At 41.8% G+C, this 21487-nt stretch overlaps 1 protein-coding gene across 1 annotated transcript in view; it reads right to left on the bottom strand.

Moving 5' to 3' along the window:
- Positions 1 to 15628, bottom strand: part of LOC142303617 (chloride anion exchanger-like) — a 145592-nt gene extending 129964 nt beyond the window's left edge. Inside the window, exons 1-2 of the mRNA XM_075345144.1 lie at positions 15573 to 15628; positions 9500 to 9656 (exon numbers count right to left, since the gene is read on the bottom strand). Coding sequence (XP_075201259.1) covers positions 9500 to 9630 — 131 coding nt within the window. The 5' untranslated portion in view covers positions 9631 to 9656; positions 15573 to 15628. The remainder of the gene's footprint in view (positions 1 to 9499; positions 9657 to 15572) is intronic.
- Positions 15629 to 21487: the final 5859 nt, after the last annotated feature.

Raw genomic sequence — 21487 nt, 5'->3', positions numbered from 1 at the left:
TTTTGCACCCATTGAGTTCAATGAGATGTTCAAAAACGCAATGAAAAACGCAAATTGCATATATAGCTGCGTTTTAGTGCGTTTCTAGGACTAAAAACGCAGCTATAACCGCAAGGGGTGGGCAGTAAAGTGACATGTACAGGAAGAGGATTCCTTCTGTCAGTAAATACAGAAGCATGAATCCTCCCGGTACCGTCACCGCCACTTCCACCTCCAATCCTGTGCATGTCAGCTCCCATGCGGCACCATGTCTGGGCGGGAGGTGGAAGCAGCTGCGAAAACAAAAGTGAACAGTAGAAAAAAAAATGTCATACTCACCTGTCTGCAGACTCCCGGTGCCATGTCTGCTCCCAGCTCCTCTCCCGGTACCGCCACTTCGGCTGTGTGCAGTCTCCCCGGGTACGTCCGACGGCTGCAGGAGCTGGCGGTGGATCACCTGATGCGGTCACCTGACGCATCAGCTGATCGTAAGTCTCGCGGTAACGCCGGCGCCCGGCCGGCTTAACCTGTCAGCGGATGCCGTCAGGAGACTTCATCACTGATTACCGCCAGCTCCTGCAGCGATCAGACGGGATCAGACTCCGCTCCAGGAGCTGCTGGTAATCAGCACATAAGTGAGTTTTTTTTTGTTTTGCACTGATGCATCAGCTGATTGTATAAATGGCTTTTATACAATCAACTGATGTGTGATGTGATTCACGTCCTTGATCCTGACACATCATCTGATCGGTATGCCTCCCAGCAAACCGATCAGATGATATTGGATCCGGATTGGACGACGCGGGACCCTTGACTCAGGATTACTGCTTAGGGGGGTTGTTTATTTCAATAAAGAGGGAGTAAATAATTGTGTTGTGTTTCTAATAAAAATAATTTTCTGTGTGTTGTGTTTTTTTTTTATCTTTACTAGAAATTCATGGTGGCCATGCCTAATATTGGCGTGACACCATGAATTTCGGGCTTAGGGCCAGCTGATAATATACAGCTAGCCCTAACCCCATTATTACCCAGCGAGTCACACGTCACCAGGGCAGCTGGAAGAGTTGGATACAGCGCCAGAAGATGGCGCTTCTATGAAAGCGCCATTTTCTGGGGTGGCTGAGGACTGCAATTCGCAGCGGGGGTGCCCAGAAAGCATGGGCACCCTGCACTGTGGATTCCAATCCACAGCTGCCTAGTTGTTCCTGGCTGGACTCAAAAATTGGGCAAAGCCCACGTCATTTTTTCTTAATTATTTCATGAAATTCATGAAATAAAAAAAAAAAGTGCTTCCCTATATCTTTGGTTCCCAGCCGGGTACAAATAGGCAGCTGGGGGTTGGGGGCAGTCCGTACCTGCCTGCTGTACCTGGCTAGCATACAAAAATATGGCAAAGCCCACGTCATTTTTTTGGGGGGCAAAAAACTCCTGCATACAGTCCTGGATGGAGGATGCTGAGCCTTGTAGTTCTGCAGCTGCTGTCTGCTCTCCTGCATACATTGTTGGATGGAGTATGCTGAGCCTTGTAGTTCTGCTCCCCCTGCCTCTCCCTACAGCCTAAGGTCCTGTATGGAGCATGCTGAGCCTTGTAGTTCTGCAGCTGTCTGCTCTCCTGCATACACTAGTGGAGAATGAAGTAGGAAATGACATCAGACCTTTTTTTTTTTTTTCAACAATCTTTAATGGCATTGTTCACTGATAAAAAATGCATAAAGACGCAGTGAGCAAAAATGCAGCAAAACGCAGCAAAAAACGCACCAAATCGCGGCAAAAACGCATGCGTTTTTGCCGCGGGTGCGTTTTTGTGCGTTTTTTGCCGCAAAAAAACACAAAAACGTAGCGTCAAAAAAACACAGTGTGTGAACCTAGCCTAATAGGAGAACGCTGACAGGACAATGCAATTCATTACACAAGGTTCCAAGGTAGCAAGTATCACTTAGCATCCAGCACATTTGAGAAAATAAAATCAGTGTTTCTTCTGAAATCGTTAAGACATCTTCATCAGTGTTTATTCCAAACAAAATTAGGCAAAATGTCTAGGAGACATGGTAGTTATTACTAGTTTCAAACCTTTGTACTCCCTTAGTCATTGCTAATTAAATAATGGAATATACACTTATGAAGATGTTTTAATGATTTTGGAAAACACATTAATTACTTCTAACATATGCTGGTTTCCTTAATGCCTTGGCTGCTGATGGGCTACAGCTTCACACTTTTGTCAAATGGAACAAGAGACATCAACAATGTCACAAGATTGCCATGGGGGACAGCACTCAGAGCGGAAGAATGGTGTTGGTCCTGGAGGTAAGTATGCTTTTTTTAATGACATTGAAAATAGGCTGTCTGTTAGTAGACAACTTCAATTCCTTTAAAGTTTGGTAACACTTGGATTGAGTAGTTACATATTTATATATACATCTACCATATTTTTCAGACTATAAGACGCACCAGGCCATAAGGCGCACCTAGATTTTAGAGGAGCAAAATCTAAAAAAAAAAATATTTTGAAGCAAAAATGTCCCCATCCTGGTATATATGTGGCCAATCCTGGTAAATATGTGGCCCATCCTGGTATATATGTCCCTCATCCTGGTATATTTGATCCCCATCTTGGGCCCTTCTAGGTATATATGTCTATCATCCTGGTATTGATGTTTCCCATTCTGGCACAGTATATACATACCCCATCATGGACCCATCCTGGTATATAGTATATGCCTCCCATTATGTCTCACACATAAAAAATAAATTATTCTTTCCCTCAACTCCACCAGTGCATGGTAACTGACTTCAGAGTGTAAGTGTTGAGCAGTGCATGATGTCACTGCCATGCACCCCCAGTCACACGCCAATATCAGCTGCCGGCTAATCCAAATGAATATTTACTAAGGTTGTGGGGAGCAGGGAATATTCATTTTCTTTATTAGTTTACACACGTGATTGCCCCAGCCGCTACAGGAAGCCAGTTGCTGGGGTGATTACGTGTGTCTACTGTTAAAGAAAATGAATATTTCCTGCTTCCCACTCCTATAATCTTGCCCACCTCTCGGCAATGGCTTTACTCCTGCCCCCCTTGACCCACTCCACTGCCGACATCCCCCCACCACAGTGAGCCAGGTACATCAGGTACATCTGGACTATAAGACACACCACCCACTTTTCTTCCAAATTTGGAGGGAAAATGGTGCATCTTATAGAATGAAAAATATGGATATATATATATATATATATATATATATATATAAACTGTATATCACAAAAATAAGTACACCCCTCACATTTTTGAAAAAACATTTATTATATGTTTTCATGGGACAATAACACTGAAGATACAACACTTTGATACAGTGCCTACAAGTAGTATTCAACCCCCTGCAGATTTAGCAGGTTTGATAAGATGCAAATAAGTTAGAGCCTGCAAACTTCAAACAAGAGCAGGATTTATTAAGAGATGCATAAATCTTACAAACCAACAAGTTATGTTGCTCAGTTAAATTTTAATAAATTTTCAACATAAAAGTGTGGGTCAATTATTATTCAACCCCTAGGTTTAATATTTTTTGGAATAACCCTTGTTTGCAATTACAGCTAATAATCGTCTTTTATAAGACCTGATCAGGCCGGCACAGGTCTCTGGAGTTATCTTGGCCCACTCCTCCATGCAGATCTTCTCCAAGTTATCTAGGTTCTTTGGGTGTCTCATGTGGACTTTAATCTTGAGCTCCTTCCACAAGTTTTCAATTGGGTTAAGGTCAGGAGACTGACTAGGCCACTGCAACACCTTGATTTTTTCCCTCTTGAACCAGGCCTTGGTTTTCTTGGCTGTGTGCTTTGGGTCGTTGTCTTGTTGGAAGATGAAATGACGATCCATCTTAAGATCCTTGATGGAGGAGCGGAGGTTCTTGGCCAAAATCTCCAGGTAGGCCGTGCTATCCATCTTCCCATGGATGCGGACCAAATGGCCAGGCCCCTTGGCTGAGAAACAGCCCCACCGCATGATGCTGCCACCACCGTGCTTGACTGTAGGGATGGTATTCTTGGGGTCATATGCAGTGCCATCCAGTCTCCAAACGTCACGTGTGTGGTTGGCACCAAATATCTCGATCTTTTTCTCATCAGACCAGAGAACCTTGAACCAGTCTGTCTCAGAGTCCTCCAAGTGATCATGAGCAAACTGTAGACGAGCCTTGACATGACGCTTTGAAAGTAAAGTTACCTTACGGGCTCGTCTGGAACGGAGACCATTGCGGTGGAGTACGTTACTTATGGTATTGACTGAAACCAATGTCCCCACTGCCATGAGATCTTCCCGGAGCTCCTTCCTTGTTGTCCTTGGGTTAGCCTTGACTCTTCGGACAAGCCTGGCCTCGGCACGGGTGGAAACTTTCAAAGGCTGTCCAGGCCGTGGAAGGCTAACAGTAGTTCCATAAGCCTTCCACTTCCGGATGATGCTCCCAACAGTGGAGACAGGTAGGCCCAACTCCTTGGAAAGGGTTTTGTACCCCTTGCCAGCCTTGTGACCCTCCACGATCTTGTCTCTGATGGCCTTGGAATGCTCCTTTGTCTTTCCCATGTTGACCAAGTTTGAGTGCTGTTCACAAGTTTGGGGAGGGTCTTAATTAGTCAGAAAAGGCTGGAAAAAGAGATAATTAATCCAAACATGTGAAGCTCATTGTTCTTTGTGCCTGAAATACTTCTTAATACTTTAGGGGAACCAAACAGAATTCTGGTGGATTGAGGGGTTGAGTAATAAATGACCCTCTGAATAAACTTTTCACAATTTAAAAAAAAAAAAAAAAAATAACATTCTTTTTTGCTGCAGTGCATTTCACACTTCCAGGCTGATCTACAGTCCAAATGTCACAATGCCAAGTTAATTCCGAATGTGTAAACCTGCTAAATCTGCAGGGGGTTGAATACTGCTTGTAGGCACTGTATAATGTAACGTAGTCAGTGTACAGCTTGTATAACAGTGTAAATTTGGTGTAACCTCTAAATAACTCAACACAGCCATTAATAACAAAACCGCTGACAACAAAAGGGAACAAAAGTTCCTAAGTGAAAATGGTCAAATTGTGCCCAAATAGCCATTTTCTCTCCCTGGTGTCATGTGACTCATTATTGTTACAACATCTCAGGTGTGAATGGGTAGCAGGTGTATTAAATTTGGTGTTATCGCTCACACACTCTCATACTGGTCACCGAAAGTTCAACATTGAACCTCAACGCAAAAAAAATTCTGAGGATCTGAAAAAAAAAGAATTGTTTCTTTTAAAGAATTGTTTCTAGATTGCCTAGACTATAAGAAGATTGCCAACACCCTGAAACTGAGGTGCAGCACGGTGGCTAAGACCATACAGCGGTTTAACAAGACAGGTTCCACTCAGAACTGGCCTCACCAAGATTGATTAAAGAAGTTGAGTGAAAATTCTCAGCATCATATCCAGAGGTTGTCTTTTTAAAATAGACGTATGAGTGCTGCCAGCATTCCTGCAGGAGTGGGGGGTGGTCACCCATGAGTGCTCAGACTACATATCGCACACTGCATCAAATTGGTATGCATGACTGTCATTACAGAAGGACGCCTGTTTTAGAGATAATGCACAAAAAGCCTGCAAAAGGTTTGCTGAAGACAAGCAGACTAAGGACATGGATTACTGGAACCATGTCCTTTGGTCTGATGAGACATAGATAAACGTATTTGTTTCAGATGGTGTCAAACATGTGTGGTGACAACCAGATGAGGAGTACAAAGAAAAGTGTGTCTTGCCTACAGTCAAGCATGGTGGTGGGACTGACATGGTGTGGGTCTGAATTAGTGCTGCTGGCTGTGGGAAGCAACAGTTCATTGAGGGAACCATCAATTCCAACATGTACTATGACATACTGAAGCAGAGCATAATCCCTTCCTTTTGGAAACTGGGCCGTAGGGCTGTATTTCAGCATGATAATAAGTCGACCCCAAACACACCTGCAAGATGACAACTGCCTTGCTAAAAAAAACTGAGGGTAAAGGTGTGGCTTGGAAAAACATGTCTACAAATCTAATCGCTATTGAGCATCTGTGGGGCATCCTCAATAGGAAGGTGGAGCAGTGTAAGGTCTTAAACATCCACGTGCTTAGTGATGTTTTCATGGAGGAAGATGTGATTCCTATCAAGCTCTAGTGAACTCCATGCCCAAGAGAGTTAAGGCAGTGCTTGGAAATAATGGTGGCCACACAAAATATTGACAGTTTAGGCACAATTTGGTAATTTTCACTTAGGGGTGTACTCACTTTTATTGCCAGAGATTTTGATATTAATGGCTGTGTGTTCAATTATTTATAAAGCACACCAAATTTATGCTGTTATACAAGCTGTACACTGATTATTTTACATTGTATCAAAGTGTCATATCTTTAATGTTGTCCCATGAAAAGTTCTAAAATATTTACAAAAATGTTAGGGGTGTACTCACTTTTGTGATATACTGTATATAAAATTCATGACAATATGTACATTTATACAGATATATAAATTTACAAATTATCCTTAATAACATGCTTATTATGAATAGTAAGATTTTTGCGTTATCTATAGTATGTGTAGGTGTTATCTGTAATTGCTTGTATTGATAACAAGATGACTACTGGAAAATGACATATACAGAGCAGAAAGTGTTAGTACACTATGAGGTTCAGTGATCATAGTGAAAGCTGTAAGATTTCAGAATCTTTCATTACCATAGGAAGTGACATTAAAATTCCTAAAAATATGCTCAGCGTAAAATTGAATTTTGAAAAAAAAGGTTATTTTGTGATTTCCATATACAGTTAGGTCCAGAAATATTTGGACAGTGACACAAGTTTTGTTATTTTAGCTGTTTACAAAAACATGTTCAGAAATACAATTATATATATAATATGGGCTGAAAGTGCACACTCCCAGCTGCAATATGAGAGTTTTCACATCCAAATCGGAGAAAGGGTTTAGGAATCATAGCTCTGTAATGCATAGCCTCCTCTTTTTAAAGGGACCAAAAGTAATTGGACAAGGGACTCTAAGGGCTGCAATTAACTCTGAAGGCATCTCCCTCGTTAACCTGTAATCAATGAAGTAGTTAAAAGGTCTGGGGTTGATTACAGGTGTGTGGTTTTGCATTTGGAAGCTGTTGCTGTGACCAGACAACATGCGGTCTAAGGAACTCTCAATTGAGGTGAAGCAGAACATCCTGAGGCTGAAAAAAAAGAAAAAATCTATCAGAGAGATAGCAGACATGCTTGGAGTAGCAAAATCAACAGTCGGGTACATTCTGAGAAAAAAGGAATTGTCTGGTGAGCTTGGGAACTCAAAACGGCCTGGGCGTCCACGGATGACAACAGTGGTGGATGATCGCCGCATACTTTCTTTGGTGAAGAAGAACCCCTGTCTCAACATCAACTGAAGTCCAGAACACTCTCAGTGAAGTAGGTGTATCTGTCTCTAAGTCAACAGTAAAGAGAAGACTCCATGAAAGTAAATACAAAGGGTTTACATCTAGATGCAAACCATTCATCAATTCCAAAAATAGACAGGCCAGAGTTAAATTTGCTGAAAAACACCTCATGAAGCCAGCTCAGTTCTGGAAAAGTATTCTATGGACAGATGAGACAAAGATCAACCTGTACCAGAATGATGGGAAGAAAAAAGTTTGGAGAAGAAAGGGAACGGCACATGATCCAAGGCACACCACATCCTCTGTAAAACATGGTGGAGGCAACGTGATGGCATGGGCATGCATGGCTTTCAATGGCACTGGGTCACTTGTGTTTATTGATGACATAACAGCAGACAAGAGTAGCCGGATGAATTCTGAAGTGTACCGGGATATACTTTCAGCCCAGATTCAGCCAAATGCCGCAAAGTTGATCGGACGGCGCTTCATAGTACAGATGGACAATGATCCCAAGCATACAGCCAAAGCTACCCAGGAGTTCATGAGTGCAAAAAAGTGGAACATTCTGCAATGGCCAAGTCAATCACCAGATCTTAACCCAATTGAGCATGCATTTCACTTGCTCAAATCCAGACTTAAGACGGAAAGACCCACAAACAAGCAAGACCTGAAGGCTGCGGCTGTAAAGGCCTGGCAAAGCATTAAGAAGGAGGAAACCCAGCGTTTGGTGATGTCCATGGGTTCCAGACTTAAGGCAGTGATTGCCTCCAAAGGATTCGCAACAAAATATTGAAAATAAAAATATTTTGTTTGGGTTTGGTTTATTTGTCCAATTACTTTTGACCTCCTAAAATGTGGAGTGTTTGTAAAGAAATGTGTACAATTCCTACAATTTCTATCAGATATTTTTGTTCAAACCTTCAAATTAAACGTTACAATCTGCACTTGAATTCTGTTGTAGAGGTTTCATTTCAAATCCAATGTGGTGGCATGCAGAGCCCAACTCGCGAAAATTGTGTCACTGTCCAAATATTTCTGGACCTAACTGTAATAAACATCTGTCTGCTCTTGTGACATGTCTAGTTTTCTGAATAGCCTTAGTCTTGTAATCCTGTAAAGAAAATGACAAATAAGTGTTACCCTACCCCTTGTTAATAATTTGTGTCCCCACACAGTCCAAGGCTATGCTATATTTACATCTAAGTCTGAGGTTTCGTCAAGAGCCTCCATCACAAAATCCAACCTATTTTGTGAAAATAATAATGTAACAAAATGAAGGACACATCTACGGACTTAATGGACCCCATTATAAGTCAATAGGATGCATTAAATGCCACTAGTGTTTGTCATATGATGGATCAAGTTGTGGTTTCCAACATAACCATAAAGGGAGCTTTACACGCTACGATATCGTTAATGTTTTATCGTCAGGGTCACGTTGTTAGTGACGCACATCCGGCGTCATTAACGATATTTCAGCGTGTGATACTTACCAACGACCTTAAGCGACCTCAAAATGGTGAAAATCATTCACCATGGAGAGGTCGTCCCAAAACCAAAAATCGGTAACGGGTGATTATCGATGTGGTTCGTCGCTCCTTCGGCAGCACACATCACAGGAGCGAGGAACGTCTCCTTACCTGCCGCCGGCCGCAATGCGGAAGGAAAGAGGTGGGCGGGATGTTATGTCTCGCTCATCTCCGCCCCTCCGCTTTGATTGGCCGGCTGCTTAGTGATGTTGCGGTGACGTCGTTGTGATGCTGTTGTGATGCCGAACGTCCCTCCCCCTTGAGGTAGGGATTGTTTGGCAGTCACAGCGACGCCGCCGACCAGGTAAGTGCATGTGACGCTGCCGTAGAGATAATGTTCGCTATGGCAGCGAACACACGATATCGCACACACGACGGGGGCGGGTGCTTACACGCTCGATATCGCTAGCAATTGCTAGCGATATCGTAGCGTGTAAAGCCCCCTTAAATGTAGAAGTGAATGCAGATTAATTAATTAAAAAAAAACTATATCTGAGCTCATTATAGATACACATATATGTATTTTGGTACACATATCCAATTACATTGTACAATAAGGATTTGGCACATACCCAAAAAATACACGTAGATGATCCAGAAATGTTTTATGGTATCTATCCAATTTTTCATTCTCAGTCTGGAAGGTGTTTTCAGAGTATATGGGCCTGGACACCACATACTGGTTTCCCACTGTCTCATACATTGTTTTGAGTTATTGATCTTGATCTTCTAAGTAATTAGTGAATTATACGTAACAAAAAATACAAAGAAACACAAATTAAACAAGATAAAGCCTATAGTGGTCAGTATAACATTTTACAGAATTGTAGAATGTGTGAAGAGGTAAATTAAGAAATTAAGAAACTGTAATTGTTTAAGAAATTTTATATTAAAGTCTCTTGAGAAGGACCTGTTACGTGTCCAAAAAAAAAAGATTTTATTACCCTGCCAAAATCCCGGTGCTGCCTTGAATCAGCCGTTGCTTTCCTTTTTTAAGTTTGCCCCCTCTGTTGCGGAGATTTGCCCTTTTTCAGAAAGTTTTTTCTTGGGGTCTATAGTCCTCTCCCTCTATGATGCTGCTCAATTGCCAATTAGCAGCATCTGAAGCTCGCGAGATGACCCTCTTATTGCTAGATCCCATGGAAGACTCACCTGAGCCATTGTCACAAGCAAGTCACATTGAGAACAGGTGGATCTTGTGAATTCTCGCTGTTTAACCAAAGTCATATGCTGGTGAGAAGCAATTGTGCAGTATCTTAGAGGAAGAGAACTACAAGCTCCATGAGAAAACTTTCTGAAATGCGCCTTTGGACCCCAAGCATGTTTGGCTCCTAAATAGAAAAAAAAGAGTATATCTACTCAACGGAGGAGCAAAATTAAAAACTACTAGTAATAGCAGATTCAGGGCAGAACAAGGATTTCGGGAAGGCAAGAAACTCATTTTTTCGACTCATGACAGGTCCTCTGTAAAGGCTTTGTCTAAAGAAAAGTCAGCCTCTACAGTAGAGATCAACACTGTATTTTCTTCTTATACCTTTGGCAAACAAGTAACATTTACCCCCCTGCAGTGTAAAATGCTGGCCATTCAAGTGAATACCTATGTGTAATGCATGGAGGAATTAAATCTGCCAGAGCCACGGTTTGTTAACAGCTTTCTGCTCGTGTCCCTCCATCAGATTTATATTTCCAAAAAATGTCGCAAAGTTTACATTCATGTGGATAATATTAAGGACATAAAGGTGTCATTGACATAATACTGGAAACCAGTCAATGACTTGTATAAAGCTAAAGAAGCACGACCAGTAACTTTTTTATTCATTAAATATGTGTGTACATATATATAATATAGTGTGAGGCCTCAGTTTCACTTGCGCATCGCTTCCGATGCGAGAGCATTATTGTACCTAATAGGTTTACCGGACTCTTTAAACAGAGATGGGGAATTTTGTGGATATTGTGATATACTCTGGTGGCGAGATTTGTCTATCTCAATTGGCTGACTGGCGTTGAATATGATTGTTAACTAGTAGGACCTGATCATTAAGGGGCACTTTGCACACTGCGACATTGCAGGTGCGATGTCGGTGGGGTCAAATTGAAAATGACGCACTTCCGGCATCGCATGCGACATCGCAGTGTGTAAAGGCTGGATGATACGATTAACGAGCGCAAAAGCGTCGTAATCGTATCATCGGTACAGCGTCGGCGTAATTCATAATTACGCTGACGCAATGGTCCGATGTTGTTCCTCGCTCCTGCGGCAGCACACATCGCTGTGTGTGAAGTCGCAGGAGCGAGGAACGTCTCCTACCGGCCTCACTGCGGCTTCCGTAGGATATGCGGAAGGAAGGAGGTGGGCAGGATGTTTACATCCTGCTCATCTCCGCCCCTCCGCTCTGATTGGCCGCCTGCCGTGTGACGTCGCAGTGACGCCGCACGACCCGCCCCCTTAACAAGGAGGCGGGTCGCCGGCCACAGGGACGTCGCACGGCAGGCGAGTGCATGTGAAGCTGGCGTAGCGATAAGTTTCGCTACGCCAGCTATCACCACATATCGCTGCTGCGACGGGGGCGGGCACTATCGCACTCGACATCGCAGCATCGGCCTGCGATGTCGTAGTGTGCAAAGCCCGCCTAACAGCTCTAAGTCAATTTCAATTGGTCCTCTTCTATCTTTATTTAGCACCTTAGCACTTGCACTTTTTTAAGAAATAGAAAAAAAAATTATTCTACATTTTCACCGTGATGTTTACACAATTATATTGGACTGTAAGCGTACTTCAAACTAATTTCAAATCACTTTTAATCAAGCTAAATCATTTTTTAATACAGGCTATCAAAAAAGTTCCACATGGTTGAGATTCAACTGTGACGCAATGTGACTCGCTGTGGAAGAAGAACACTAAGGTCACATGTATGTGAGATTTTGAAATGGACTGCTTAAAATTTCTTAAGTTGATTGATAATGGCTGCACGGTACCTGCAAAACCAAGTGGTCATTTTCAATCAACACTTAATTAACAATGAATTTTGCAATAGAAAAGTTGTAATGTGAAGACACATTAGACCAGTGCGGTTTTTGCACCACACTGCTGTAACATGACATTCATATCTTATTCTTAACAGTTGTTACAAGGAACCCAAACTTTAAATGGGTTGCCCACTAACAAAGTAGATTTTAATCTATAGATCTTGGAAAAATAATAAGTTCCACAAATGATTGTGTCAAAAAAATGCTCCTGTGCTGATGTAATCTTATAAATGTGCCATTGCTATGTACTGTTACTAGCTGTTTCCGACCATGCAGAGCTGCTCCAGTTCATGATCGGCACATACCACAGCTCCTGGGCTGGGAAGGAGGCAAAAGTCTCAAAGGCTCACAGCTGCTACAATGTAACACATACCCTACCTGTTTATCACAGGAGCGAGTGTTTCTGCTGCGTCTCCAGACCTCTGAGCTCATTATAAATCAACGATCATTTTTGATAAGCTCAGAGGGCTGGAGACGCGGCAAAAACACTCGCTCCTGTGATAAACAGGCAGGGAAATGTGTTAACTGAGAATTTAGCAACTGGGAGCCCCTGCTATTTTGTCTGTATAATCATCTATCACAAGTGGCTTAGGCTAGTTTCACTCATCCGGCTTTTTGCTGGATTGGTGGATCCGGCGCACTCCACTACAGTGTATACAGTACAGTGGCAGCGCGACAAGCTTTGGTCACAATCTGTCATATAAGTATAGACACAAGGCACTCCCAAAATTCTTGATGCTGTGATTTTATTTAACAGTGGATGTGCATAAATAACGTTTTCGGTCACAGAAGACCTTCATCAGTTGCACTATATACAAAAGATTAATAAATAAAAAAAAAAAATTTTAAATAAAAATTTCAAAATACATGATGTCAATAATACAAAAATGTATACAATAAAGAGGAAAATGGACAGTGCAGAATACAATATATATACATAAAATGACATAAATATATAGAAAAAATTAATTTGATTTATTGCACAATTGTGCGGCGAGAATAGGAGGACAAGAGGACAATTGTGCAATAAATCAAATTAATTTTTTCTATATATTTATGTCATTTTATGTATATATATTGTATTCTGCACTGTCCATTTTCCTCTTTATTGTATACATTTTTGTATTATTGACATCATGTATTTTGAAATTTTTATTTAAAATTTTTTTTTTTTATTTATTAATCTTTTGTATATAGTGCAACTGATGAAGGTCTTCTGTGACCGAAAACGTTATTTATGCACATCCACTGTTAAATAAAATCACAGCATCAAGAATTTTGGGAGTGCCTTGTGTCTATGCTTAGTTTCTTGGCTTTGGAACCTACTAAGAGTGCACCCCTTTCCATCTACACAATATTCTCCATTTCAAGGAAGTGCCATTTGTTATATTCAATTATATTCATTTCTACATGCTGTCATATAACCGGACCATGTGACATGGAAGTTGCTGCGCTGCCATTGTACTGTATCACACTGTACTGGAGTGCGCCAGAACCGCCAATCCGGCGAAAAGCCGGATGTGTGAAACTAGCCTTATGCTTCCTCCCCAGCCCAGGAGATGCGGTATTATCAGACCATGACCCTGTAGGGTCAGACACGGCCATTACACAGTACATAGCAGGGGTACATATATTAGAATATCTCAGCACAGGAACTTTTTTAAGAACATCTAATTATGGAACTGATTATTATCCACAGTTATATAAATTAAAATGTATAGTGGGACAATTGTTAGTGGAACAACTCATTTAAGGCTCCCATACACAGCCTAGAACGCATCACAAATGCATGCAAATATAAGCTGTGTGTGGAATAGTTTTAGAATATATCCAAATACTTTTATAGTATATACAATATCTGTTTATGAATAAACACTTTATACATTTTAAATTTAGTAAACACAATTTGGCTGCGCTGTCTTCTCTTTGTACATTCATATCTTGTGGTGTCAAAAGCTAGCCAGTACTTCCTGACACCTAAATAAAAAATCCATAGCATATTACAATAGTAGCATGAGCTAAGGTTTTACCATGAAATCAAAGTCCGTGAAAATTCTTCATGTAACAAAATCTGCACTAGAAAATGAATCTGTATGAACTTAGCCTTTTAATTTCCTGAGTTTCAGGACCATACCAAGTTTTCTGTTGGCTTTATACAATATTACAATGGCTTTGAAAAGACAGTACCACCAACAAGATATTTAAATATTGATATGTCTGGTCTTACAGAACATTAGAAAAATCTGTTCTACTTGAACTAATGGGGTCCTGAATTTAATTATATAGCTAGCACCTGCCTCCAACAGCAGTAATTAAAGTTAGCTCCAATCACTGCTGCTTAAGCACTGAAACATAGAATTATTTAACCCGTAGGGTAAACGTTGCAAAAATAAAAAAAATGCAAACTTTTTTTTGTTTCGGTTACTGGAAGAATAAGTCCAGCACTCAAGGATATGTACAAGAATAGTTTAAATAAATGTGATTTTTTATTTTCTGTAAAAACAGTACACCTCAACCAAAACACCTCTGGTTGAGGTGTTCTGTTTTTGCAGAATATAAAAAAATCAGATTTACTTAAACCCTTCCTGTACATATCCATGAGTGCTGGACCTATTCTTCCAATATACAGTACGTCCATTTGTCTCTGTAGTACCATTTAGTGGTAGAGCCGAGTCCTACCCTATACATTTTTTGTTTTTTTCACCTCCCTCAAAAAGCTCTCAAAACATTGTATGTACCAATAGAAATGACACCTCGGCATGCATAAAAAAATAAGCTTCATTGTAAAAAAAAATAAAGTTATGGCTCGCAGAAAACACCAAACTATTTTTTTTTTTTTTACGAATTTCCAAAATATTTTTAGCACTTTTAAAACAAAACAGCAGAAAAATAAACTTTCTAAGATTGATGTTACCGTAATCATACTGTTGTGAAGAATCACGGTGCCATTTTTACCACACATTGAAAGTTCTAAAAGCCGAACCCTAAAAAGCAATGATGGAGTTTTGTTCCCCTTTCCTCAGGTACATTATAATGTAAAATGAATATTGTAACTCAAACCTACAAGTCGTCTGTAAAAAATAAGCCCTCATATGGCTACGTCGACGGAAATCTAAAAAAGTTATAACTCTTGGAAAAAGGTTAGAAAAATATTAAAGTGCAAAAATAATATTTGCCCCATTGGAATGGAGTTAAGAAACTAATGAAAAAATGGGAATAAAAAGAAAGATAAATCTTCACAAATAATTTTTTAGAATATAACAAATAGCTCAAAGTTTCTGAAATAACTTATAGTTCACATTTTGTAATTTACTAATAGTGTATAATTTACAAATTATAGTGCAAACGTTATAGTGTACTGTGCAGCTTCATTACAACTCATACTCCTGGTATCTGGTGTATGCTTGATTTCACTATTAATCCATGTAAACAGTTATATACACACAGTTAAAATGCTTTATTTTCATGTGTTGCTATAACCTGCACTGATTAAATGCATACATCAATGTAATAAAGTACATCTTATTCTAAACATCATAAATCTTTCCTGCTAATAAGTAACTATATTGTAAAGATTCTTTCCACACAATACATTCCTAAGTATCTACTACTTACCCATGTATTAAATTATTTGTTTGGAGTTGCCCTCTAAGTGTCTCTTAGTGGTATCTTAGTCCTTTAAGTGCTTAAACTGAAATCTTTGACATTTATTCACTGAGGATGCAACAGTAGGATGTCTTATCACCCCTTTGTAATAATTAACATGTATTAACTTTTACAAGATCTTTTAGATCTCAAATGGCCTTGACCATTGACAGTAGAATTGATAGGAAATGAAAGGTGTTGGGAAATGTCTAGAAGATATAATAACAAAATATCCGTCTTGACACTATTAAGTGTAATATATTATCTGAAAAGTTTAAAACTATATTCTATTATGTAGTGCTTGTATTCAAGACTGCCATGAGGGCATTACTGCAACGGTGACTATAAATTCCAAAGTAGGCTCAGGATAAGGACATATATACCAGGATGGGCCCAGGATGGGGACATATATACCAGGATGTGCCCAGGATGAAGTCATATATACCAGGATGGGGGACATATAAATCAGATGGGGACATATAACAGGAAGGGGACATATTTACCAAGAAGTGGCCAAGGATGGGGTACATTAGTACAGGATGGAAGACATTACTACATAATTAAGGGGGTTAGAGGGCAACTCATATGTCTTTATAGGATTTAGAATGCCCATCTGATCAACTTGCGTGGGGGAGGGGAAAGGGTCACATTTTTTGCATCGGTTATGGCCCATCGGACATTAGTTCACCACTAGTCTCAGTTGCAGCTGCAGCTTACTAAAATTGTATGGTCACAGCGGAGGGAGCCAGCCACATCTGACATCAGTGATGTCAGACACTGCCGGGTAGCCCTCTGTTCCTAAGCTGCTGGCGCACCCCGGGTCCACATTATGAACAGGAGTTGAGGGCCTGAAAATAATGAGGTGTGTGAACCTGCCTAGTAGCCCATCTACTTGCCCGTCCACTCACATAACATCCTTAGTGAAAAAATGATCAAGTACGGAATAGAAAAAAAAATCAATTAGATGGATTCAAAACTGGCTTAATAATTGGGCACAACTAAATGGCTACACATCGATCTTGAGAAAAGTCAAAAGCAGGGTCCCGCAAGGCTCTGTCCTGGGCTTAGTATTAGTGTTTAATATCTTTATAAATGATCTGGACAACCGAATTTTTGGGGAACTCATAAAATTCTCAAATAATACTAAGATAGGAGGAGTAGCCAACACTAGAGAGGAAAGAGACCTAGTCACACTCGAACAATAGGCCAAGGGAAACAGAATGGTGTTTAACAGGGACAAATGCAAAGTCCTACATCTGGGTAAAAGAAATCTAAAAAGCGTATATAGTATGGGAGGAATAGAACTAAGCGATAGCACAGGGGAAAAGGACTGGGGTATAATAGTAGATCTTAGATTCAACATGAACCAACAGTGTGGTGCTGCAGCTAAAAAGGCCAACAAAATTCTGGGATGTATCAAGACAAGCATTGAATCTACATCAAGAAAGGTCATTATTTCCCTATACTCTGCCCTGGTCAGACCCCACCTGGAATACTGTGTACAGTTCTGGGCTCCCCAATTCAATAAGACATCAATATATTGGAGCAAGTCCAGAGAAGAGCAACCAAGATGGTAGAAGGTCTGCAAACCATATACTATGAAGATCAGCAAAAAGAACTAGGAATGTTTAGTTTGCAAAAGAAAAGGCTAAGAGAAGACTTTTATCGCGGTCTACAAATATCTGAGATAGTCACAGTGCAGAGGGAACTACCCTATTCTCATTAGCACAAGGAAGTACAAGAAGCAATGGGATGGAACTAAAAGGAAGGAGATTCAGATTAGACATTAGGAAAAACTTTATGACAGTGAGGGAAGTCAGAGAGTGGAACAGGCTATCACGGAAGGTACTGAGCTCTACATTAATGGAAATCTTCAAGCGGAAACTGGATAAACATATAGCTGGGATGGTTTAGGAAAACCTGCACTCGCAGGGGATTGGACCCGATGGCCCATGAGGGTCTTTCCAACTCTATCATTCTATGATTCTGTAAGTTGTGAAACAGGATAGGACACATGTAGACCAATTTCACATTGTATGGTTGGGGAGCCCCTCATATGACTAATTCAAACCAGAGAGCAAAAGGAGGGAGAAAGAGTACCCCATAAATAATGTTCAAGGAAACACTTATAACTAGGTCAGGTGCAAAAAGTCATAAATAATCTTTATTCAATACAGAAAAGATCCAGATAAAATAACACCAAGACAGTGATCCAGGAGATTACAAACAATCAATTGTGAAACCAGGCAAAGAGATAAAAATCCAGAGCACACATAGGGGCAGTCAGGTCAGAGGAATCACCATGAGGAAGAACTGTGTAATCAGATCACACATGTGGGGAGAAGCTCCCAGTGTAAAACACATGTGGATAAAAAGTACTTAGAATGATTTACTTACTCATGGTGAAGCCCCAGCCGACCGGACGCCACCACACACCGACGCGTTTCGTATCTTCTTCAGGGCAGTGCGGTATGATGTGTAACGAGAGGGGGCCCTTTATATGTGTCCTGATTAAGAAAGACATGCCTGCGTCCATTAAGGTCGCGTGCAAAGGCGGGATTTCGTCCAGAGCGTGGGTCATCAGGCAATCCCCGGAAGTGACGCGGGTAACAACAGTGTCGTCACACTGAACCCGCCCATTCCGATTCGGAGGCCGTCATTATCACACGCTCGGGAGGAAGCCGCACTGCGCATGCGCACCATGGACGCGGCCATCTTGGTCCAGGGCACATAAGAGGGAAAGTATACAAGCGTGCGAAGAAGCGAGGTCACATCCGGAGCGTGAGTCATCAGACAGTTCCCGGAAATGGCGCGGGTAACAGCAGTAACGTCATACTGAACCCGCCCAATACACCTCCGGAAATCGTCAGTATAGCAGGCTCGGGAGGAGACCGCACTGAGCACGCGCACCACAGGTGCGGCCATCTTGATCCAGGGCACAAGAGAGGGCAAATATACACAACGGTATGTGACAGAGAAATAGATCATCTAGGGACAGATCACCAGCAAGAGGTGATAATTAGATACTAACCACCATATGTTATTTTTACAGAGAATATATGTAAATACAATGTCCATTATGGTTCATCATACTCCACAATAATAACACAGGTATAAATATAAAAAAGAAGAAGAAAGATCATGCTTATCCTCAGACAGACAGCAAAGAGATGTCATAGAAGTGTTGTCCTGGACTTTGCAGGTGTAATCAGTAGTGATGAGCGAGCATGCTTGTAACTACTCGGTACTCGCACGAGTATCGCTGTACTCGGGCTGCTCGGCGGGGACCGAGTAATCTCGCGATACTCGTGCTGTACTCGTGGTCTTCATTTCTGCATGTTGGCGCTCTTTTGAGAGCCAGCCCTCATGCAGGGATTGGCTGGCAGACCACTGCAATGCCACAGCCCTGTTAGTTGTGGAATTGCAGTGATTGGCCGGCCTGCACAGCGTGACCGAGCCTTTATACCGGCCGGCGCGCTGTGCTCTGCTCACAGCTATCCAGACAGTCAGTGCAGGGAGAGTGTCGCTGATTCAGGGAAAGCTTTGCGGCCCTTTATAGCTTTTTCAGTTGCAGGGCTGCAAACAGTGTGACCAAAAGTCCTTCTCAGGACTATTCTAGTTGTATACAGGCAGGCAGGGTATAGCCAGGTCGGAGTACAGTAGCAGAGTCCTTCTCAGGACTATTGTTGCTATATACAGGCAGGGTATAGCCAGGTCGGAATACAGGCTAGTGACCAGAAGAGTCCTTGTCAGGACTATTGTAGCAGTATACAGGCAGGCAGGCAGGCAGGCAGGGTATATAGCCATTCCTAGTGGTGACCGTATACCAGCCTTCATCATATCTGGGGCTGGTGTACACAGTCTAAAACAGTCCAGATAGTGTCAGACTTCTCAGTAATTGTCACTCCTAAAAACCAGTTAGGTTCTTATTGCGTCCGTGCTTGCATTTAAAAACAGCACGTGTGTGGCAGTCGGTGGCAGGGTACAGGTGCGCGTTTTGCACAAACTATTATATAACGCACAAGTCTAGTGTATAATACACGTCAGTCAGCAGTGTCTGATAGTGTCAGACTTCTCAGTAATTGTCGCTCCTAAAAACCAGTTAGGTTCTTATTGCGTCCGTGCTTGCATTTAAAAACAGCACGTGTGTGTCTGTCGGTGGCAGCGTACAGGTGCGCGTTTTGCACAAACTATTATATAACGCACAAGTCTAGTGTATAATACACGTCAGTCAGCAGTGTCTGATAGTGTCAGACTTCTCAGTAATTGTCGCTCCTAAAAACCAGTTAGGTTCTTATTGCGTCCGTGCTTGCATTTAAAAACAGCACGTGTGTGGCAGTCGGTGGCAGCGTACAGGTGCGCGTTTTGCACAAACTATTATATAACGCACAAGTCTAGTGTATAATACACGTCAGTCAGCAGTGTCTGATAGTGTCAGACTTCTCAGTAATTGTCGCTCCTAAAAACCAGTTAGGTTCTTATTGCGTCCGTGCTTGCATTTAAAAACAGCACGTGTGTGTCTGTCGGTGGCAGCGTACAGGTGCGCGTTTTGCACAAACTATTATATAACGCACAAGTCTAGTGTATAATACACGTCAGTCAGCAGTGTCTGATAGTGTCAGACTTCTCAGTAATTGTCGCTCCTAAAAACCAGTTAGGTTCTTATTGCGTCCGTGCTTACATTTAAAAACAGCACGTGTGTGTCTGTCGGTGGCAGCGTACAGGTGCGCGTTTTGCACAAACTATTATATAACGCACAAGTCTAGTGTATAATACACGTCAGTCAGCAGTGTCTGATAGTGTCAGACTTCTCAGTAATTGTCGCTCCTAAAAACCAGTTAGGTTCTTATTGCGTCCGTGCTTGCATTTAAAAACAGCACGTGTGTGGCAGTCGGTGGCAGCGTACAGGTGCGCGTTTTGCACAAACTATTATATAACGCACAAGTCTAGTGTATAATACACGTCAGTCAGCAGTGTCTGATAGTGTCAGACTTCTCAGTAATTGTCGCTCCTAAAAACCAGTTAGGTTCTTATTGCGTCCGTGCTTGCATTTAAAAACAGCACGTGTGTGTCTGTCGGTGGCAGCGTACAGGTGCGCGTTTTGCACAAACTATTATATAACGCACAAGTCTAGTGTATAATACACGTCAGTCAGCAGTGTCTGATAGTGTCAGACTTCTCAGTAATTGTCGCTCCTAAAAACCAGTTAGATTCTTATTGCGTCCGTGCTTGCATTTAAAAACAGCATGTGTGTGGCAGTCGGTGGCAGCGTCAGGCTCCATATTGTCCCTGGATAGAGACGTGCATGATGGCCTGTAAACATGAAGTGCCCATTGTAAGGAAGTGGGTCTATTGTAGTATAGCCCTTAGGCAGGGCAGCCAAAAATTTGGAGGCTCCACATTGTCCCTGGATAGAGATGTGCATGAGGGCCTCAAAACATTGTTCCCATTGCAAAGGAGCGGGTCTCCTGTCGTTGTAATGCCCATTCAGAAAGAATGGGCGAAAAAATTTACCACTGGGGGTATACCTGAAACAACGGCTTAACTATTGTAACGGTCACCATGATGGCGCATGAGGAGAAGGAGGAGCAGTCCAGCGATTAGCCAAAGTCCAGAAGTGTGTTACCATGGGTGAGTGGAGGTACATGGCAAATTCCCGTTACAAACTTTAAATTCCGCTGTCATTTGCTGTTGGTGTGTGTGGTGAAGTCTGGCCAAATCCAACCCTTGTTCATCTTGATCAGAGTCAGCCTGTCAGCATTTACAGTTGACAGGCGGGTGCGTTTATCTGTAATGATTCCACCTGCGGCACTAAAAACACGCTCTGACAAAACGCTAGCGGCAGGGCAGGCCAGGACTTCCAAGGCGTAGAGAGCCAATTCATG

The sequence above is a fragment of the Anomaloglossus baeobatrachus genome, chromosome 4 (assembly GCF_048569485.1).
Source record: "Anomaloglossus baeobatrachus isolate aAnoBae1 chromosome 4, aAnoBae1.hap1, whole genome shotgun sequence".
NCBI classification, from domain to species: Eukaryota; Metazoa; Chordata; class Amphibia; order Anura; family Aromobatidae; genus Anomaloglossus; species Anomaloglossus baeobatrachus.
The sequence above is the reverse complement of the archived record's forward strand: the minus strand, read 5'-3'. Positions and strand labels throughout refer to the sequence as shown.